Genomic DNA, 23,881 nt, shown 5'->3' on the forward strand with positions numbered 1-23,881 from the left:
TGAGAGCAAGATTGTTTGTTTAAATAGAAGTAAACTGTACTCTTCTTTCTGGCAGGAGGAGTCATTTGCTTATAAGCCGTACATCCTTAAAGAGTTTTTTTTGATGATGAGAACTGTCTGTTTTCCCCAGTTTTGTTTCAGTGCACAGAATAAGAAGACAAGTAGTTAGCAAAGTATTTAAATAATACATCATGCAATATTGCACCACATTTACACAAGTGTAACCGTAAATACTGATTACTGCTTACAAGTGTACCTTGAACACTGATTACTACAGGAGGCTGTATACAGCATCCTTATGTTTAAACTCAGGCAGCTACATTATTTTACAACCCATGCTGTTGTATCTAAACAACCATTTAAACTTATTTTAACAGCTGACCAATCCAGCCTCCTGCATGAGTTCTTCAGTCCAATGGAAAAACTGTTCTTGGAAGGGAGAAGTTCTGCAGGCTTAGACATTCACTTTCTTCCCTTTAATCTGGAAAAACGTTACTGCACTGTCATTCTGGTTAATGAACTGGTAAGAATAGAAAGTATGTTCTGTGAGTGGTTTTCATGCGATAGCCTGTTCAGTTAAGAATCAGGATATGTTTGTCAATTATGTGTGAATAGAGTAAATGAATATACAAATTGGTTATGTACATATTTTAAGGTAATGTTTTTGCACACGTATGCAATTATGAAGATGTGATCTATGTGCTAACTTTTGGAAATGAAAATCCTTTCTCTTTCATTTGTTTGGTTAAAATACAATATTCCTATAATTCTTGGAGGAAAATGTTGCTTAAGAAGCTGGTCAGTGTTTTACATAAGATTACAGGCTTCAGCTAAGAAATTTAAACCAAAGTTTGTTGCCCTTTTATCTCCACATAATTAGAATTATATGAAATGTTGCAAGTTACTTTTCACTGTAAGATCATTATAAATAAATGTAATACCGCAAGGAATGTTACTTTGGTGGCTTTTCTAGGCAACTCAGCTTCAGAAGAAATATAGAATTTAAATAATTTGTCTTGATGTGGGAGCAAGAATAATGCTTTTGGATGAGACATAGGCAGGGAAAGGATAAAGTCTTTACTGTACAGTAATTCTCCCTGTATTTATCACTGTATCTAGGATATGCTGTCAAAGTAGAATAATAATTATTTTCCTTGCTCTGTCTGTTTTTAAATTTTCTGCCAATCCAAATTCCATTCAGTCCTTCTCACCAATGCTTGTAAAACTTTTGAATAGATTGTACATGAATACTGACTCCATTACCTTTCAGTTTCTGTTGACTTATGTAGCCTTGATTTTGCCATATATACTTAATTGAAATTGATTTCATCAAATTACCAACACTTGTTTTTGACCAACTTTCAGAGCTTAAAATTTACATTCCAGCTTCTTTGATGTCCCTGTAATCCTTTATCTCAGTGGTCACAATCTTCTTATTTCTGTGTCTTTAATCCATCATTTCACCTGCTTAACCTCTCTGCCGTGTTTTGTCTCTAGCTGTCAATGTTTTTCAACACTGTCTTGTTTTTCTAGTCATCTTTTATGTGTGGTTGATCTCCAGGCTTACATTCTGCTTCTTACTTTCATAATACTACCTTTGTGTTTCAGCATTCCCTGTGTGCAATTACACGCATCTGCACTTCTCTCTGCCACGTTTTCATGATTTGTAACAATACATCCAAAACTAAATGACTTATGCTTTTTCTCCTGCACGTTCTCAGCTTCCATATTTTTCAATACTATAGAACTAAGGAATCCTGCTGGTGTTTAGTGTTTGTATGTTTGGTGTTTGTTTTTATTGTTTAACCAGGACTTTGGCTATGCCACCTGGTGAACTTAATTTTTTCCTTGCTTTTAAAGGAAAATAAGACTAATGCAATGATGTCCAAGTCTGTCTATCTGACCCTGTTCAATATTTGAAACCACTGGCCATTTTTTAAGAAAGCAAGCCATATGGCTGGAAGTCTTAAAGAGTGTACAGTTCACTTGAGTTTCTTGAAAATTAGCAGAGATAGAAGAGGGACAGTCTGTCAAAGCCTACAGTGAGACAGCGAGCTCATGCGTAATTGACACCAGGGAATAACCCCAAAAGAGGCTGTATAGATGTCCCCATGTCAGAGGATAGCGATCTTTGTGGATGGTTCAATGAAAAATCAATCCAATGCTCAGCATCATTCAAAAAAAAGAAATTATTAGGAAAGGAATAGACATCAAAATGTGAAACCTCAGTACACCTTTCTAAAGAGCTATGGTACATCAAGATCACACATCTTGAATATTGTGTGCAGTTCTAGTCACCCCAGCAAACAGTATAATAGGGATAGAGGAAAAAAAAGCGAGAAAAAACCCAGGATGATCAGAAAGATGTAACAGTTTCTTTAAAGAGACAGATACTTAAAAAAATTAACTTCCTGTCATTAAAAAAGAGATTGGTAGGAGACATGAAGGGTACATAAGATTACAAATAGTTTGTAGAAAGTTAATAGAGCAACTGTGGCAGGATATACAAACTGAACCAAATGAAGTACTTTTTCATACACAACAATACTTATGTAACTGAGCTGTCACAGGACACTTTGGATGTTAAAACTGTTAACTAGTTCAAAAGAAATTAGACAAACTCATGAAATATAGGTCCATCAGTTTTATTCAATGAAATATCTAGATGCAGTCTCCAGACAAGGAAGACCCTAACCTACTGGTTTCTAGGAGCAGATCTGAGAAGGATCTTCTTTTACTTGCTATGATTTTATACTCTTTCTTTAAACCTCTACTATTGGCTTTCTCCCTGTTTGTTTCTTTATTAGAAGCAGAAGTATAAACCCTGGCTGAGATGAGGAGGTTTAAGCTACATTAAGTATAGAGCCTAAAAACTAAATAATTTAATGAAGAGAATTGAAATGGAGACATGTTAGTGGGAGGAAAGCAAGTCTAAGAGATGTAGGCAGAGCTATGGACAGTTATACTTTAGGTGGAAAGGGAAAAGAACATTTCTGACAGCCCCAGTGTTGCCTCCAGTGTGTTGCCTCCAGTGGTGATGTAGAAACTCCTAAATTTAGACACCTAGCTACTAGTCACTGTTCTTAACAAAGAACTACTTGACTGTACCACAGTAGGAAGCATTAGTGCCTCAGAGAAGCCACTATTATGTCCTGTATGGTAACTATTTCTGGAATGCCTGGTCCTTTCAGCTTAGCTGAGTAAGTGGGATACAATTAAAGGCTGTTGAAAGTGCAAAATTTTTGATATGTAGCACCTCAGGTCAGAAAAATTAAGTCCCATCTACATAATTTTATCATTTGTAAGAACATGTGGTCAATCTCCCAGGGAAAGATGAAACTGCAAGATAGCTAGCATGATTTTAGAACTGTACAGTAATGGCACAGGAAGAAATTGGCTTGCTTAAATATTGTGTATATGGCTGCAATATTTCAATCTTACCATTATCTAATTGAAATGATTGTAGCTACCATGCTGTATGATGATCAATGTCTTCATAGAATGATGAGACTTGTATGATTCAAATAGGGACTTGTGCTGTATATAATGTAATAAATTATTTAATTTAGCAGTTTGGTAATTTCTTCCTGCCTACCTTTCCTCCCCTATTTGACAAATGGACCAAAATAGTAATCAGACAGTTTCTTCATTACAATCAATGAAGAAGGTATTGAGATTGAAATCACTAGTTAGACATGAACCTGACTAGGAATCCTATCTGTAATTGCATCAACTATATATCTGTAATAAAAACAAGAAGATAACAGTGGTTCAAGTTCATGAGCCTACTCAAGTATGTTGCTTAAATTGTTTTGAAATAATCTGTGTGTTAACTTTTCTAAGGTTTGAAATGACAGCACAAGTTGTTTATAACATTTCTCAAGGATTTGTTTCAATATTTCTTTGTTTTTCAAGAAAAATTGAAACTGACATTCTTCAAATTTTTAGCATAGATCTTTTCAGGAAGAAATTATATCTTGGTTAACATAACTGGGTTGTTTTTTCTCTATATCTTTGTTTCTGGAAGCTAATTTAAATGTGAACAACCTGTGATTTCAGTGATAATAATTTATTGTCATAGCTTAAGAGTGTCAGTCCAGACTTTCACAGCTAAATGTCTACTATAAAATTAAACGGTTTATTAAGAGAACACTTTACTCTCTGTTGTTCTTAATTACTGACTTGCGTGGACAACTGCAAATTCCTAGTAGCTATACATTCTTTTGAAATATCAGTTAGCAATGGGATTAGATAAATAGCCAATGGTAGTTCAACAGCTATTTTATTAACTATTTTTGTTAACAGTAAATCCTACAAAATGTTGATGCTATCCTGTTTGCAACTGATGGAAAATGGAAATACAAAACATTAAAATCGTGGGGATACTAGCTAAACTCTCAAAATAGAGTAAAATACCCACTCTGTTCCAAAGCTTCAGGAAAAACCTTAGGATAAAGAAAACAGGATTTTCATTCTGTGGAGATCAAAAAGCAAGAATTCTTCAAAGCAAAGAGGGAAATGGGGAAGTTTGTTCCTACCTATAAACATATTGATGTCAGCAATGACAACAAAAGTAATTGATAGTAGAATGGCATCCTAGCAACCACTACCCTCATGAAAGCAGTTGTATATGCTATGAGCTTGTTAATGGTCCTTATTGGGCCAAAACACTGTGTCAAACAGGAATAATTCCTGTTTAAATTGGTTCCCAGGAGTGGCTATTAGTTTGTGTGTGGGACACCAGTTTTGCTGTAGGTTTCTTTAATCCTTCTCAAGGAAGATTTGTCTGAACTCTTGAATCAAGGAAGGGGAGAAAATGCCATCAAAGTTGAATAGCTTTCCTTCTGCTAGGTCAGAAACATAATTGCAATGTTTTCAGCCTTAACATAAATATCTGACAAAACTATGAATAAAGGTAAATACAAAGCAGACTTGTTTTATATTATTGACTAATATTAAAGGGAAAACATTGCATTGGTTGGCAGATGGACTAAGTTATATAAATAAATTATTTCCTTCATATCTGGAATGAAGAATAACAGACAGAATATGCATTTTTAGGGCAGAGTTTTACAGAATGTGGTTTATGGAAATAAAGAGGTGCGCTTCTGTGCAAATTATATCAGTTGTTGCAGCAGTGTTTGATCCGTTACCTTGCAATCAGTAGAAGCTAAAGTCGTTAAAAAAAAAGATTGTGGTAAACAAAAAGAAGTTATCAAAGCAATAGTAATATATCTATTAAATCTCCTGCCTAGTTCAGATAGATATAGAGGTACTTATTTTAGATATCTTTTATTTTTGGAATATTCTGATTGTGGCCTTTATAATTTGGAGTACTTTTAGTGAGTTTTCATAGATACCTTTTATTTTTGGAATATTCTGATTGTGGCCTTTATAATTTGGAGTACTTTTAGTGAGTTTTCTTTTTTTTTTTTTTAAATATTTTTCTGTCTTTCATTTGCACCTTTTTTTTGTTTCATCTATGATTCAAAGTGTTATTTCTCTGCTAGTTAATTTATCCTCTCCTTATGACAGATTACTATCTTCCTTTGTTCTAGTTCATGTTTATGTTTACTTTCAAGCTCCTGTAGGTGTTCCATTATTTTTGATGAAGTAATTAACATTTGTTAACTTTATTTCTTCTTAATGGAGAATTTGTACATGATGCTTTTTTGCTTTCTAGAGAAATGTTGCTGTCTCAAAATGACTGTAAACTTTTTTTTAAGAAAGTTCTTAACGATGAAGAGCAATGAAATAAGCTTGTGTATATGTTTAAATTATATGTGGCTGTAACACAAAATTAGAATTCACTTTATTGCTATATTTATGGGTCAGGTATCCTCATTCAGTTAAATTATGTCAGGAATTGGAAAGGATTCAACTCATTGAAATTTCTTGACTTTTCAGATCTAATATTTGAAGTTAAAGGTACTTTATTATCATAGCAGGGTTTGAAATGATAATTTTCTTCTATTTAAATGTAGTTTTAAAATAATGGTTCTCCTGAATATGTACATTATTTCGCAAGTCAGATCTTAAGTAAGATATGTTTGGTTTTAGTTTTAATATTTTACCTTCTGTTCTGCATGAGTTGCTTTCTGAATTGTGTGGATGTGTATGTTCTTGTGTTTCAGATTGGAGAATTCTTATACCTGATAGAGGGAACAGGTGACATACCTTTGCCTTCAGGATTGCTTCCAATGGATAGTCCAAATGTTTTGCATGTTAGCAGTACAGTGGAAGGTAAAGTGAATAGAAGGGAGAAGAGTAAAATAGAGCAAATCATTCTCCTTTGCAAATATTCTTTAGTTCCCATGCATTTTCATTAAAATTAATTAAATCTGGTAAAAGCAGTTGTTTATAGTGAAGTGTAAGAAAGATATTACAGTGTAACTATCAAATATTTCTTTTAATGTTGTCCAGTCTATTCTCCTCAGAGCAGCAGCTGGCTGTTAGCTATCTTCTTCAACTTTCTTGTATTGTTTTCAACATAGTTTACATAATTTTTTTTTCATATTTTCTCTTCTTTTCTACCGCAGAATACAGGTTGTAGCCAGATGAACCAGCACAAGTCACCTTTACCTATATTTTTTCTAGTTTTAAAACACACGAGTTTTGTATGCAGTTTTTGACAGGCAAATCCAATACTTTTGTCTTCAAACAGCCAGTGATAAACTGCTGTCAGTCCTATTTCAGAAAGTGTGGCTATTATTTGAAATAACTGCAGGTGGCTTCTTTTAGAGGGGATGCAACATCATCTAGAGGGATAAAAGACTGGCTGTGTTGTGTAGGTACCAGAAATACTTTTTTAAACTTTCATTACTGTCATAACAGCAGTAGCACTAAAGCATGAGGTTTTTATTAACTGTCAAAAGCAACTTTTGATTTGGATTTCAGTCTGTGTTAATTTTTATTAATTTTTATTATTATGATTAAAAATAAAAAGTATTACTGGAGTAAATAGCATGTAATAGCATGCAACTAAACATTAAAGGAATTTTGTATTCTGTCTTTTCTTTGGTGATTAGGGATTTTAAATACTCTATGCAGTTACATTAGTAGCTGACAAATGTGGGTGTTTTGTTTGGGTTTTTATTTAACAGGTCCAAGCACAGTGGAACCAGTTTTATATTTGAAATGTGGTTTTGATCAGATTCTTGAAGAAAATCTGAGGATTCCATTGATCAATGAGTCAAGAGAGAGGGCTCTGGCCATTGCTGCACAGCAGCAGATGTCAACGGTTGAATATGAAAGAAGAAAGATCACAGGGACTCTGCAGAGCAGTAGCGTTCGAGTTGCAGCTGCATTGTTAGGGCTGTCCGGAGTAGAGGTGAGAAACACAGTAATCTGTTACTGCAATTATTTAGTTGTTCTTGATTTGTGGGACTGATTTTTTTAAGTTTCAGGAAATAGTGTGAAGTTACATTTTTTTTTCACACATTCTGTAATCTGACAGCTACTAATCCCAGTTCCCCTCAAACACTGCAATATTTTACATGTTCATTCTGAAGCTGTTTCCACACTCCATGCTATTAAGAAGTACTTCCTTTAAGAAATCTTGGCTGCAGTTAAAAAGAGCATTAACATTTTACTTCAGTTAGCTTCTGAAAAATACCCATTGATTAAAAAAGCTTTCATACTCTTTGTAATAGATATCTGTATTAGTATCCTTCCTTATGCACTTTTTTTTTTTTTAAAGAATAGACTTTGAGAATAAATCAAGGAGCAGGAAAGACTTTTTCTTGTCTTGCAATCAATACAAAATACTTTTGGAAAACCACAAATCTTCCTTATAAGCTATAGCTCCCTATTTATACATCATTCCAACCTAGAGAGATTTTCCCAAGATTTCAACATCTAGAAACAAAAAATCCTCCCAAGGTAGTCCATTAGACATATAATTAGCACTTGTGAATACATTTATAATAGCAATATTGCCAAATAAGCAAGCTTTTTTCTCAGGTAGAATTCAAATGTAACCTTCTATAGATGATAGCCACACTCTGGGTTTTGATTTCCCTTGTGAACCTGGTGTTACCTGGCCTCAGGCAGGTTGCTGTGTAGCTGTATATTATTCCGGTTTTCCAGTTAGACTGTTCCCTGAGTATGGTTCACAGTGCTATGTGATTCCCAGTACAAGAGAATTTTCCCTGGTGTCTTCTTGTTACTAAATTTATGTCTTTTGTTTACAGGTAAGTTTAAAAAGTAGTATAAAACAAATTAAATGAGGAAAAATGAAAGCGTAGATTTAATTTCTTATGTGTTTGTAGTGGGACAAGAATTGTAACCATGTAATCTAGACTGAAATATTTTCCTTTTGGATTATAGCTAATCCACTGCTGTGGCAACATTTTATAAACTTTTTATAATTGCAGTCCTTTAATATCACAATCACTTAGCACATACTTGATGAAAGACTTGACTGCTCTGAAGCTGTGGATGTAATCAAGGCAGAACATAATAGGAACACTCTTTGTGCCATTAGGTATGCTAAGTTCTAATATGAGTTCTAAAATTACTTGTATCATAGAAGAGTGGAGGACAAATTAGTTATAAAATACATAATGATGGATACTAACAGTGAATAAATTATCATGTGAGAATTGAAACTAATATGCAGAAAGAAGTATTTTGCTCCATGTACAGAAAGTCTTATAATTGCTTATGAGAAATAGAATGGAGAAGTTCTGCTATATACTGATGTAGAAAAGATTTTAGATGTTAAAAATACTTCAATATGGTAATCCACTATGTAGATTAAATTCTGAAAAGTGTTTCTAATCCTTTTTTGTCATAAATTCTTACTTATTGTCTGTATAAAAATGAGAGTATAGAAATTCTGGTGGCATTAATTGAAGGAATTTTTTTTTGAGGGGGGCAGGTGTTCTGCAATTAAATTTGGAGATGAAGTATGGGTTTAAGTTCATTGACTAAATTGCCCCACCACCCCCACCAAAAATATCCCATCCACAGCTCCTGTGGTTTGCTGAATTATTTAAATTCATGAAATCCTTTGGAACATATGTTTCAAGAAATCTAGAATCTCTGGAAATATGTTACTCTCTTTTTGATTTCCTTTCCACCTTTCTACTCACTTCCTATAGGTACAATTGCATTATATAATGGATTGACAGAAGGGAAAATGCCCTTACATTATTGCTACTTGGTCCATTTTTTGCCTGTAAAATTGAAGAATAAATAACTAAAAAATTGCATGCTTTCCATTCTTGTTAAACTGTACATTTTACTCATGTTTACTTATATCACATCGAAAACAGTAATACAGGTAGGCTATATTTTTGGAGTCAAACTGGATATGCATATTCATTAACTTGTGCTGTATGTTTTTGCTCAACCTATCTATACGCATGGTTGAAAGTCCTAGCTATTTTACACTGTGTTTTTACTGCTTCTTTTCCTTGCTGTAAGAAACAAAGGTCTATTTTGATTGTCTTTAATGATTAGAGTTGCTAAGAAAATAATGAGTTTTTATCTTTTTCCCATAAAGGTTGTTGTGATGATCAGAACCTATTTATTCTGTTGGGTTTTTGTGCTAAATGGTGCTACTACTGGGCCAGTATTAGATAACGTGCAATCAGAGTACAGAAGTGACGGCCAACAAATCTGAGGAGCTTGGAAATGGATATTCAATGGAAAGGAGCAAGAGTATTAGCTACATCTTTATTTCTATCTTTTACTTTATTAATTGGATTAAAATCAGCTCATTAAATGGTTCTGCTAGAAGTAGAATTTTAATAGTTTATTTTACACTCTTGGGCACTGAAAGACTTACTAACAGCAAGGTTAAGTAGTTAACCTGCCATTCTCCTTCCCTGTCCCCCAAAAGTAACCTCTACTGCCAACACAATCTAAACCATTTGTTAAAGGATTTTTTTTTTTGTGCTTAACCTTTGGTATAATTAAAAAAATAAAAAAATTTGAAACCAAATAGCATCAAATTTTAATAAAGCAGTTAAAATTAAGTGATGAAGAGATAGGAAGCAAGGATGCTAAAGAAGTAGGAATCCAAAGGTGCAGATCTCAATATTTAAAAGAAAATGAGAGATTACCTTATGCTATTTAATTCTATTAGTATACACCCTATAAATATATACAAGGAATAAAAAACTAGAAAGTAAGTAATAACCTGGTTGCATGCCTGTTTCTGACTGTGATTTTTTTATTGTTTTTAATGAAAAATGTTAGGAAAGTTCTGAATTCTATTTTTTAAGTATACAATTGTGTTAATTTCTTACCTCCTGAGTATTTCATTAATTTAATTCCTCCTAAAACATTTTTAGGTACTCGTAAAGGGAATATAAGATGGAACTCTCTGCCACTGTCAAGGCTGGGACTGACATTGTTGTGAATAATTACAAATTGCCTTTGTTAATGGTAAATAAGAGAAAGCTGTAGGTGGGAAGTTTAGGTGAACATAGATAACAATGGAAGAAGAAGGGTATCTGGAAAGAAAGGGGACAGAATATGGAAAAAGAACATCTTTAGACTGAAGTTGCTAATGGTGGTAAATAGAGGGAAGTGAATAAAAGAAAGAAAGAAAAAACAGAATACATAGAATTCATTCACCTGGGTACGTGAGGAGAAGGATATTACAGTCAGTGAAGTGAAATTCAAAATAACATGGCTCAGTTTTGCTTTTTTCCAGAATCTACCGAAAGAGGCACAAGTTACACCCAGTGTCTAGATATAGGGCTCTTCCTTCATAGTCAGAGATGCCAGTAATCTCCTTGTATAATTAGACATTATGATAGGAAGAGAAGTCCTGTTCCACAAGAATCCTAAAACTAAAGCTTGCAGTTCTCACTGTGTCCAGATGTGTCCTCATAGTTAAGTTGTAAAAAGTATTTACTTAGGCTCCATTTTGTCTCCCTTCGAATGCATGGCTCATCTGAGGGTGGACACCAGAACTCTGTATCCTTAGCCATACTCCAGCTGTTAGGACATTGTGCATTTCCTTTCTATCCGGCTGTCCATGTGACTAAGCAATGCTGAGTATTTTTATCTTAGTACATCATGGTGGTGACTGTGAGTTTTAGTTTTGATCAATGGAAAATGAGCAGAGATCTTGTGCACTTGAAGGTGTGGCTTCCAGCGCTTGGCTGATGTGACAGAATCTCATCCCACATCTGTTCCGCTCTGATCTTCAAAGTTTGTGCTCTTCATAGTCCCCCAGGATTCAATAAGGATTTTGTGATCTTCCATGTGATGATAGAAAAGTTGTAAGCTCAGTTTGAACTGTTTGCTTTTTTAAATATAGGTGGGTGTTTTTTTGAGAAAGAATCATGGTGTCCTTGAAGAGAGAAGGTACTGTAATTAAAAAGTTACATTGGATATGTTTGAATGGGAATTAATTTTTCACAAAAGGATCTGTGTTCAGATTTCAATTTGTCTAAGTTATAACTGGGACCAACATCTTTTATATTACATCACTTATCTTTTGATATGGTATTAAGGGAGATTGCAAACATGATTGATCACAGGGATTCTGAGTGATTGAGATCATAAAATTCTTTTATTCATGAGGAAGGGTTTTAGAAGTTAATTCCTGGAAGAAAGAAATGGGGCTAAATTAGGATTTGGAAAACAGTATATGCAAGGAAAGAGTAAGGTGCCTCAGCACTCTGTGATAGAATCTGCCATCCTTAATATATAGAAAGTGCAGATGGTAAATCTAAGAAAATACCTTGGAAAATGAATCAGTCTTTGAAAAATATCAAGTTTAGTTCCAATGTTTTATATACCCTCCAATCCTTTTTTGAAAAATTATTCTAAAAAAGAAATTAATCCTAGGAACTGAATGCAAATACTGTTCTTAACTGGTAATAACACTTCCACACTTGGAATATCATGAACCATTATGTTGATGAAGTACATGTTGGAATCTGTGTCTAAAGGCATAGCAGCCTTAGACCTAGAACTGATAATGAGAGTTAAAAAAATATTAAATTCCGTTTAACTCTCAGTGCCCTGAAAAATACCAAAAAGGAGAGCAGCTGCAACATTTATCTGAATTTTGTTGGACTTGTATCTTTTCTTGGAAATGTTACCCTTTGAGGCAACAGAGTTTAGACTTGTGTGTGTTTGCAGGATTTTCTTTTCCCCTTTCCAAAAGATCTAGGTCTCTCATTAAAAATATTTTCATCTCTTTGACAAGGTACCAGGAAATATTTGAAATGTTTGTAGACTATGTAATACTAACCAGCTGTCTTTTTTCCTAACATATCTTTGAAAATGAGATAGCATGAACAAGGATCTTAAAGTACTTCAGTGATTTTTTTAAATTGTAAGATATCTCTTCAAGATAACTATAATTTAAATGTGTTCAGTGCTCCACCAAAGGTCATCTTACAATCTTGTCAGTGAAGACTTTCCAAAGCTTTTTAATCATGTTGGATTTTTGTTTCAGTGTTGGAAAATAATCTGCCAAAATCAGGTGTAGGTATAAATTTATATTTGAATATGCAGAAGGTCAAAGTCAAATTTAAAATGTAAATATATGTAATTCTTTTGGTTTGGAACTTCTGATTACAAGTGAGAATGAAATATCTTTTTCCCACTGCAAAGTCGTCAATCATTTCAGTCCTATCACAGAGAAATGGAACTAGTTATTAATATAGCAACTGAATTACTAGCACCTATTGATTTTTTTTTATTTATTTATTTTGTGTGTGTGAGAGAGAGAGTGTACTATCAGTGAACTTCCAGTCTTGCATGATAAAAATTAATAGTCAGTTCAGGTTTTCAACTACATAACAATTCTTCTTGTCCCTTCTGTAAATTATATTTGCACCATACAAATGGTGTAAATACCATGAAAAAATAACTATGATAACAGGGTTTTTATGAGGTTTTTTTTGTCAGATATATCTGTCCAGTTATGCTTCGTAGAAAAAGAATCTTGAATAGTAATCTGTTTCTATATTTATTGTGTCAAAAAACTACATTAGCAGCTAAAGCTTAACAGCTTCCCAAATTCCATATGTACTTTGTGCTTAACACTGTATTGACACTTTGGATGGATAGATTAATGGTCAAAACAAAGCAATAGCGGAGTGTAGGTCTGCTTTCTAAAATCAGCAAGGGAATGTGAGTTTTGTATTAAAACAAGAAAAAGAAAAAAAAAAAAAAAAGGCAAACCACCAACCCAAAGCAGAACCCCAGCTCAGTTGATTTGAGCAGTAGTTTGACCATATTACCCTTAACAGTAGTCCCTAAGATCAACTTTCCTTTTAAATTGTCTTTTTGAATTCCCACAATGGATCTCCATTCCTTGTCCCATTGCGATATATACTGATACCTGCTGTCCTGGCATTATTTAAAACCAATAGGCTTTGAGAATAAACCAGTTTTTCTGGCACAAACTGAATATTTCTGTATTTATCTCTTCCCTAGATTTGCCTAAGATAATACACAATAGTCATGAATTCAAAGACTTGTCTATGAAAAAGGTCGACTAGTTTCAGATTTTAAATTTGTTCAACTTACAGTTAATCTTGAACATTGCAATTATGCTGTGTTATTGGATTGAAAATGGCAATTTTGAGCAAGTAGTGTATTAAATCATTGCATTATTTCTGTAATGCTATATTACAGGAGTCAAATTTAGTCAAATTTAGATGCCTATTTGGAGCTTGCCCTTATGTACTGTGCTAATCCTTTACTAATATGTTTCATGCTGTTCATTAGCAATGCTTTTTACCAAGAGGAGGAGCTTATTTGTCCCTAAAATTAATTCTAAATGCTTTCATTTCTAAAATATATTGTGGTCATTAAAGTATCAAAGTTAGCTCAGCTAACTATATAGTTATCCCTCGCAAAATATCCAAGTAATTTTTCCTTTTCATGCTTTTTATTATCCAGAAACTTTACAAAGTAAAAGAAGAAACATCTGATACAAATATATGATTCTTTTCCTGGTTTTCTCCCCTTTTCTTGCCTTCCTTGAATACCTATAAAGGCTTGCAGAGAGGTTTCTGGGTAGGAGGTAGTTTTACTGTAAATCTCAAAATGCCTTTTTCTTAAATTAATGTTTCAGATGCATGATGTCTAAAAAAATTATACAAGGCAGTTTTTATTTAGAAGGTTCTCTCAACAATTTCTATATAACTTGTCTAATTACCAATTCAGTTTTAGAATTGCACCCTTAAGCCTGTATAATTTGACATTTCTTAACCTGAAATTATTATGAGATGATTGTTCATATGTATACCTTATTTCTTCACTTGCAGAGACATGCACTCCTGAAACCCCGTAAATTCCCTCCGGAGACGAAGTATGTGGATTACAGTGTAGAAGTGAGCATGCAAGAATTCTTTGAGGTGCCTGAGAAGTTCTCTATTCCAGTGTTGGCATCAAGCAGAGTTAATTTGAAAGTTCTATCAGGAAAAGACCATTCACCTCAGAAAACAGGTAAGAATAGTCTTAAATAGGATGAATTTGTTGTGTTTTTTTTTTTCTCTGAGAGGATCTGTATTTTTAAGGTTTTCCTACATAGATTTAGAAAATGATCTTTCTCTACATTCTGCTATTCATCAAATCCTCAGCCTTGTCTTTGTCATCACTACCCAAGTTCTATCTTATTAGCTCAAAACAGTGCTTTCCATTTGCTCTTTGTTTTCTTAAAGGCACACAATCACAGGACACTTGCTCTAAAAGAGAAATTTGTTTGGTTTGCTTATCTGACAGATCCTGAATTTGTGCTCATTTCTCACTTCCACTTCTCATCCAGCACTGATATGTGCTCAAATTGTGCCAGTTATACCACATATCTTTTCTTGTTTGCCTACACCTCAGTCAGCCAGAGAGAGGTGTCAACTAATTGTACACTGTTTTCTCCCTGTCCCTCATCAATGAAAAGTTGTGCATTAGTCTTCAGAGTGATCTTGTTGGTTTTGGTCAGTCTCTGTTGCCTCCAATTTTTCTAGTATCTTAAATTTTCTACTGAAATCTTAACTGCTTTATTTTTTGCTTGGCTTTCATTTTGATCCCTCCTTTGCTAGTTGATTTTTTTTTTTTAAAATGCTTTATTTAAACCTATAAAGCACTCTAGGTTGCATTTCTTCAAAGCACTTGAGTGGCTGAGGGAACTGGGGTTGTTTAGTGTGGAGAAAAAGAGGCTGAGGAGACACCTTATTGCTCTCTACAACTACCTGAAAGGAGGTTGTAGCGAGGTGGGTGTCAGTCTCTTCTCCCAAGTAACAAGCAACAGGATGAGAGGAAATGGCCTCAAGTTGTGCCAGGGGAGGTTTAGATTGGATATTAGGAAAAATTTCTTCACTGAAAGGGTTGTCAAGCGTTGGAACAGGCTGCCCAGAGAGGTGGTGGAGTCCCCATCCCTGTAGGTATTTAAAAGACATGTAGATGTGGCCCTTAGGGACATGGTTTAGTGGTGGACTTGGCAGTGCTAGACTGGCTGTTGGACTCGATCTTAAAGGTCTTTTCCAACCTAAATGATTCTGTGATAAAAATTGTGTTTATGTTTACCTGCTAGTGTATCTGTACATGGTTATATCAAAGCTAATGTAATGTCCCACAGGTATCTGATAACAACACAAATAATTTTTGGTTTTGCTACTTAAAAGGTAAGTAGTAGTTTCCTTAGAAAATTTAGTAAAGGCTTGAATTATAGTCAGTCCACCAATGTGAAAAATCCATAGATTTGTTTCATCACTTCTTTTCTTGATCAGTAGAGTCCTTATGCACGTTTCTGCAGTTCACTTCTCCAAGTGTCATTGGAATCAGTCATGTGCTTTCATGGTATATGCTTGTTTCCATACTTGGTGTGTCCCTTGTGGTTTTTGTTTCTTTTCTGGAATAATTAAGGAATTTCTTATTTCTGATAAGTCTTTGTGTTACAGATTCATTTGACTTAGGTTACAGTACCTGTGCTGTAAAACATTTTATGGTGTCACTGGGCATGTTTTTAGGAAGATGACAATAATTATTGCAGTAGTGGAAGCAAGACTAGTCTGATGAGGAACTACAGGACTAGCAGTCAGAAGTTGTAGAATAGATGTAACATAGGTTGGAGGCTGAAACATTTCTTGAGTGACAGAATATTTAAATCCTAGGTAAAATCCTTTTATTGTCAATTTAAAAAATAATTGCCTGTGTTTGTAATAACTGATGTAGAGGTGAACTAAAAAAAGTCATAATGACTTTGTTGAGTGGTGTAGGGGATTCTTTTTATTGCACTGTAGAATAGGGGAATACCAGCTGGGAGAGAGAGCAAAATCTGGACACACAAATCTGATAAGGACATAATAAAACCTCCATCATGATCTCGGAACAAAGGCTGTTAACTGACCAGATGGCAGGTCACTGTTGCTTAGCAACTTCTCAAATTATTTTTGGAGTTGAAATGTGAATGAATATATCTGAAAGTTTTAGAATATTAATTGCTAAATGTAGTGAATAAACTGCATTACAGTAAGGAAGTGGTTATTTTTCTGTTAGGTCATGCTGCTGCTTTATCTCTCAAAGGAAATTATAAAAGTATCTGGAAGAGGGACATAAGCAATGGAAAGTCAGAAACTTAATCATACTGCAGTAAACATGATCTTTTTGATATTTTTTCCTTCTAGGACACTTAAATAGTTACATGAGGGAGTAGAAATGTCAAGATGATGTAGAGAACTAAATGGGGCTTTGATAGTGAATTGAGAGAGCTGGTGAGCTAAAGAACAGCTAAAAAGGGAAGCTGAGATAACCAGCTGATAGCATGAAAACAGACAATGATGTGTTCAGTACAAAGACAGTGCCAGCTGATTCAGTGCTGATGAGGAAACACAGGAATATTTACAGGCACTTAGAAAATCTAATATTGTGACAGAAGTCCCCAGGTGGTGTTCCTGTGGATGGAGGCAAAACATTGGTCTCATTTGAAAATTTTGTTACTTCATTATCTGAAGAAGAAGCAGTATTTTAGCCACAGTGGTAGCTTTCCTTAGGGTGGGAGTAGCTGCTTCTCTGAAGGAATGACAGAGTGCTTAGATCTATGAAGAAAAACAAAGGGGGAAGCAAGCTAACTAAAGTCAATCCTTAGATCAGAATTTCTTAGACTGCAGTAGCAGGAAAAGTGTCTAGCCAATATTTTAAGAACTCTGCCAACAGGAAATTAGAAGGTAAAAATTAGTGCCACTCAACATATTTTCTTCTAAAATAGATCTTGTTAAATAACCTTATTAATTTTTTGGCAGTATTATAGGTCTAATAGATAAAAAGAATGCAATATGTTTACCTTGCTTTCAGTATGACATCTTGATCAAAACCCAAACCATATACTTGTATGGAACTAAAATAATACATTGGCCAGATTGCAAAACTTTAGCAAATTTTGTTGTTAATTTGTTGCTGGAGAGTCATCAGAAAGTGAGCCCTCAGGAACCAGCACTCGATGGACAATGTTAACTACTTTTCATCAGTAATTTAGAAGATTATATAAAGCCTTTGTTGCGTTAGCAATGACCCAGATTTTGTGAAAGAATAGTTAGTTGTAATTGCTACATTGTTATAAACTATGTATTTTAGTGCAACCAAACGTAGTACTACATGTGGAAGAGTCTGTGTGCTAAACCAGGTAAGAGGCTGGTTTTGGAAAACAGTTGTTAGTGAAAAGGATCAACAGTCACACAAAATTATTATTTCAATGTGAGACCTTTCTTAATGCTGAAATGGCCAATGAGATCTACAGATAAATTAGAAGCATCGTAAAAACTGAGGAGATGGTCTTGCCTCAGTACACAATATTGGCAGGAGAGCTAGTACAGAAGTGAAGGGTCTGGTGTGTGTAAGAAGTTTATGGAACTTCTGAAAGAATTTGAAAAAGACAAACCACAAAAATGTTCCAGTGCTAGAAAATAAAGCTTAGGACAAGAGCAGCCCCACAATCACTTTGAATTCTGTGTGCCTGCCAAACAGTTCAAGCACAGCCCCTATAGTGTGTCAGTGTTATGTGACCCACGGAGTCTGTACTTACTGCATGCGGAAGGAAGATTATCTAGTAAGTCTGCCATTAGCAGAATGACTGAGGACACAGTCTAAACCTCAGCCCAGCTCTTTCATACTGAGATTGTTAGGGATTCTTTGGTCTCATCTGTGCATCAAACTACACCTTGAGTACCCCCATCCTCTTAAAGCTCCTCCTGATGATAGGCAGAAGGTATCCTGTAATTCTTTGCTGTGTAAAAAATTTGGTATGTAAGAAGATCACATCACATATCACAGTGATTGTTTGCTGTTGTTTCAAATAGGATCCTTAAGAGCTTTAGTCCCTCTGGATCATCAGAAGCAGCCTGAGAAATAATTCAATCCCCATATATAGCTCAGCAGAAAGGTAATTGACAGTAAAACGTTAATGCTTTATAAACCAAAGGATAGGCGATTGAGCATTGAGAAACTCAGGTTAGGCAGAATTAACATTGAAATAAGTTGCTGTTTTCTTAGCAGTGTATTATTAAAGAATGAAAAGGCTGAAATGTCAAGTGGAATTAAAATAATGGCTCTAGATTCTGAGCAACAGAGAAGTAGCATCCAAAACCAGCTCCACGATTCACCAGACTAGGTAGCTGATGGTTTCCTTGGATAAAGCATCCATAGAAATGCTTCAACTCTCTTGCCTCATCTGTCCCTGTATGTGTGTTTCCAGAACAAAACCAGCACAAGTTACACTTGGTTTGAGGTTTTACCTGATGAATTCTACCCATTTGTTTTCCCAGCTTTCTCGCACCCCTTGCTGTAATCCCTCATCAGTCAGAGGGTCATTCCTTTTGTGGTTATTGATAAAAGGAAGATGTGACATGAAAGTTAATGGAGAAATTGTAGTGTGTGATGAGTCAAACTACAAACACAAGGAATGACAGCCAGTACAAAACAAAAGGGCCATAAGACCATCAATATTAGACTATAGAATCATACATCACAGAATGGTTTGGGTTGGAAGGGACTTTAAAGGTCATCTAGTTCCAACTCCCCTGCCACGGGCAGGAATACCTTCCATTCGATCAGGTTGCTCAAAGCCTCATCCAACCTGGCCCTGAACACTTTCAGGGAGGGGGCATCCACAACTTCTCTGGGAAACCTGTTCCAGTGTCTCCCCACCCTCACAGTAAAGAATTTCTTTCTAATATCTAATCTAAATCTACCCTCTTTCAGTTTAAAACTGTTACCCCTCCCCCTATCACTACACTCCCTGATAAAGAGTCCCTCCCCACCTTTCCTGTAGGCACCCTTTAGGTACTGGAAGGCTTCTGTAAGGTCTCCCCCAGAGCCTTCTCTTCTCTAGGCTAAGCAACCCCAACTCTCATCGTGTCCTCATAGGAGAGGTGTTCCATCCTTCTGATCATTTTGTGACCCTCCTTTGGACCCGCTCCAACAGGTCCATGTCTTTCTTATGCTGGGGACCCGAGAGCTGAACACAGTACTCCAGGTGGGGTCTCATGAGAGTGAAATAGAGGGGGAGAATCACCTCCCTTGACCCGCTGGTCACGCTTCTTTTGATGCAGCCCTATAACCTAGGGTAAAAGTTTTACTCATTACTCTGCAGCTATAATAAGGTATAGCTGCTCCTGTAATTCATTCTTATCAAACCTGTCTTTTCTGTTCTGCTCCCTTTTCTTTCCCAAGAAAGCTTGGATTTCTAATGAAATCAGAGAAAATTAAGAATGAGTTGTGGTAAGCTTTTCAGCAACATAATCAGCAGGTTTAATTAAATGACTGTTGTACTACATGGAGCCCCTTCATTATAGAACAGAATTTTATGTAACCGAGTGATTTAAGGTACTCTTGACCTATTTTTTTCCCCAAATCTCTTTTTGTTGTATATTTATAAGACTGTGGGCTAGGCTAAATGTGGAAATAAAAAGATATAGTTGTGTTATGATCAGATGTTTGCATGTATCGTACCTGTTGATGTTGGAATGGGGAAGTTATTTTTTCATATTCTACACCTCTAGGATAGGAAGTTTTATTATTATTTTTGTTGTTTACATTCTGTCTAACATAACGGGATATAAATTCCATTTCTACCAGTAATAATGAACACTACGTAGATTGTACAATACAAATACATTCTATTTGGTCACTTCATTATATGTAACATAATTTCATTTAGAGGAGCCAAATAAATACCCAGAGTGGCATGACTATTGAATTTCAGTCTGATATTTACTGGCAATTTAAAAAAGAAAATGCAATACCAGACCTTAGAATGATACCTAAAGATAGGTATCATTCCCATTCCTTAGCAGAGAGAGTCTCAGTTTTGTATTCTGCCCCAAAATCTACATCTTCAGCAGTAACATGACACCCCCAAACCTGATAGTTTTTGATTCTTTGTTAATATATGAAAATGTTACCCATGAATAACTGAGTCTATAATGTTAATCTGATCTCAGTATTTTTCTCACGTAAATTACAGTCTATAGTTAGAAATATGTGATGTTATGTTTTCATTGCCATACTTTCCAATAAATAAAGTGCAGAAAAACTAACAATCAAGAATTAAATTTGAAATCATTATTTGGCATGCATCGCATCATTCTTACTGTTAGAGATTAAAAATTATTTTCAATTTTTTCCTTTTGTGTTTTATATAGTCATATCAGATAGCTAAGTAAAAACATTTACCTACACTGTATTATCTGTAGATGGACTTTTTTATGTTAGTAACGTTTTCTAATCACTATATATATTTTCTTGATAATTATATGCTATGTTTTAAAATTTGCATTAGTAGTTTTTCATGACCTGTGGTCAACCTTATCTCCTTCTTTCTATGACTTTTAGATGTTGTCTCATGTATTTGCTCAGCACTGGGTTTAATCACTGCAATCTTTTTTTTATCTTTTATCTATTTATTTATGTCTTCAAAGCAATTTCCTGGGGTTCTAAATCTACCCTTCAATAAAGCATTATCAGTAATTCTGTTGTTTCTTCCTGGTATTCCATGGTCCCCATGCTGTATAAATTTTTCTGTATCTTAGGGGTTTTTTTTCTGAATAAAATCTTAATCTTTTAAAGCAAAATTACATAGTTACTGTCCAATAACAAAAATTTTGTTATCTTTTCATTTTACTGTTTACATTTTGAAGGTTTATTCTAGCCACTTATCATGTTAACTTTCAGAGTTCAGTTCTATGGTTCAACTGACAGTATAGTAACAAAAATTTAATTACATTTGGTGGTCTTAATCATCCAGGATAGTGAGGCACAAATGGGATTAAAAAGTGTAAGTGGTAGCATTTCTTTTTACTCTTCCTTCATACAAAGGATTTATTTAAAATATGATTCTGTTTCAAAATGTGGCTCTGAAAAATGATGATATAGGTCTTTATCTTAATAGTTTTCATTCCATCTATATATATTGAATGGCTGGTTCTACTATATATGTATTAATAAAAGGTTGTTTTGGTCTTGCAAAAGTGAGAAGGATTTAAATATTAGACTGGATGTGTTTCTTTTGTGTTTAATACCTGCAATAATGAATTCAGTGTAGAATAGTTGTATTTACTACAGGGTTTGTATTGTGAAAAATTTTTGGAAGGCCTCTCTCTTATGCTGGTGTGTGAATAGGCTTCCCACTGCCCTGAAGAAGGATGTTAATCCTCCGGAAACATATCAGAGTATCATTTACCTCATTCTCTCGTCAGAATTGAGATTCAGAAGATTCACTGAAACCTGGAGTCTGCCTAGAAGAAGAACTTATGGATAGACAGCAAAGGCTTCAAGCTTACTTGACAAATGAAGCCTTTAGGGGTCAGGATGCTCATATGTGATTTAGGTTTTCATCAGCGAACTCTGACATCTGCTTGCATGACTGTCAGCGTCAAGGCTTATCTTTGTCTTTAGTGCAGTCCTGAGACCATTGAATTTGTGAGGCTTAGAAGATTCTGCTTCTCTAAAGCCAGTAATAGATCTGATGTTCGCAGTGCCTGTTTCTTATTATCACTGGATCTGGGAGGAAGACACTGACTTCCTTTCATTGTATTTATTTTATTAATTTTATTTTATGCATTATTATTAGCATATTTGGACTTGTCCCATGCTGTGACTGGAAGAATGTTGTGCTGTCCCAGTGTCACTCCCTGTCTTCCTTCTAAAGGTGAAAATACAAGAAACTTTGAATAGAGAGGTTTTATGGGTCAGAGTTGTAACTTGATAAGCATCCATCTGCCTTCACGTATTCTGTGCACCTTTAGGAGAAAACAATTAATTTTAAATTTAGTACATTTTGCTGTTATTTTGTAAAGATACATGTTTAAAAACTTTTGAAATCTAGTTACCAGTGTCACTGACTTCGTAATGCATATATATATGTTTATAATCTTGATAATTTTTATTTTTTACAGTTTTGTCCAAAGATTTCCTGCCATGCAGACTTAATTTATAGAACTGTATCTGTATAAAAGCACATGCTCTTCCTGCAAGTAAGGAGCATGTTTGACAAGTCAGAGCTATTATATTATCCTTGTTTAATAGAGTTTGTAAGCAGTTTATCTGCTGTGTATTTGCTGCTCCTGTCTAGCAGCACAACACCAATTATGGTGGGGAAAGAAGGAAATGGCTGTGGACTTTGGGTAAAACTGTGAAAACCAAACCAAAAATCCATCCTATTTGTCTTTTCAACAGGTAATGAAAGATCAGCTTTAACTAAGTTTTAACTAATCAGAACAGCTTGCTTGGCAGTCTGGTTTATTTGAACAACATGGGTTTCATACTAAATAATGTATCAAAGATGAAATAACATAGGTTGAAAGGGGAGGAAGGGCTTTGTTTTGCAAAGTGATGTCTCTGAAAAAGTTCGAGAGATCTGCAAAGTAGCAGAGTACTTATTTCACAGTGTGAACTAAAGCTTTCAGCCTTATTTCCCACTCTGTGTTTTTCTGACTTCAGCTCCCTCTCACTATTTCATTAAGGAATTTTTTGGAAAATTTTGAAAAACAAGGATCCTTGAATGCCTAATTGGAAAAATACACTGTAGGTATTGAAAAGTGCTATTACCATTTTATGAAAGGGAGAGTATTACTGGAACATCAGATCCCGTTCTGGTTTCCATACTTCGGAAGGGAGGTTACAAATGAGGAGGGGTTCAGGGAAGTGCTACAGTAATTATTTCAAGGTCTTGAAAGCTTGAGTAGCTTGATCTCTCAGTGGCCTCTGAGGAAAAGAGGTCCTATTCAGGTTACCTATAAGTACTTAGGAAGGGAGAATAAGTCTGATTGTAAAGGGCTCTATGCAGAAAGCATAATGCTTTCTACATAACACAGAGGTTTGTAATGAAACAATTCATGATACCTGTAAAATGATGTGAGTGTGAGGTTTATTAAATACTGACACAAACCCAAGAGAAATAACAATCTTTATAGCACTTAGTCTGGTAAAAAAGAAAGTGGAAGCTTTCCTAAGTTACACACTTTTGTTCCAACTGTCAGGCTAGGGCTTAATATAAGACTTATTTGGTGAAATATTAATGTTAAGATGAATGTCCAATAATATGTTTTTTTGGTATTGAAAGTGAAATAAACATCTGATGCAGTCAAATTATACAAACAGGGGAAGAAGAATGAAATACTTAAAAGCTAAAATTGCACCAAAATAAATAGAACTATACATTTCTAGACATCTAGTTGAAATAAATGAAGACTGAAAAATCAAAGCTAAAGTAAAAATTGGTTGATTAGGGAAAAGAGAAAAAAATTTATTCAGGAAGATAGAAGTTGGTTATCAGATTTCTTAGTACTCATAAATTATTTGCACCAAAGTTTAACAAAAATTAAGGACCATAACTTTAGTACACACAAAATTTGGAAAATAAAGTTCAGGCATATGTAGGATCTTCTCTGTTGTAGAAAAGGAAACATTC

General features: G+C 34.7%; 1 protein-coding gene across 1 annotated transcript in view; it reads left to right on the top strand.

Annotated features, from left to right (window-relative positions):
• CFAP47 (cilia and flagella associated protein 47) overlaps window positions 1-23,881 on the top strand; it is a 353,360-nt gene that overhangs the window by 140,323 nt on the left and 189,156 nt on the right. Inside the window, exons 42-45 of the mRNA XM_075714741.1 lie at window positions 378-523; window positions 6,135-6,243; window positions 7,104-7,330; window positions 14,250-14,430. Of these exons, the coding sequence (XP_075570856.1) occupies window positions 378-523; window positions 6,135-6,243; window positions 7,104-7,330; window positions 14,250-14,430 (663 nt within the window). The remainder of the gene's footprint in view (window positions 1-377; window positions 524-6,134; window positions 6,244-7,103; window positions 7,331-14,249; window positions 14,431-23,881) is intronic.

This window comes from Pelecanus crispus, chromosome 1 (genome assembly GCF_030463565.1).
Source record: "Pelecanus crispus isolate bPelCri1 chromosome 1, bPelCri1.pri, whole genome shotgun sequence".
Taxonomy (NCBI): Eukaryota; Metazoa; Chordata; class Aves; order Pelecaniformes; family Pelecanidae; genus Pelecanus; species Pelecanus crispus.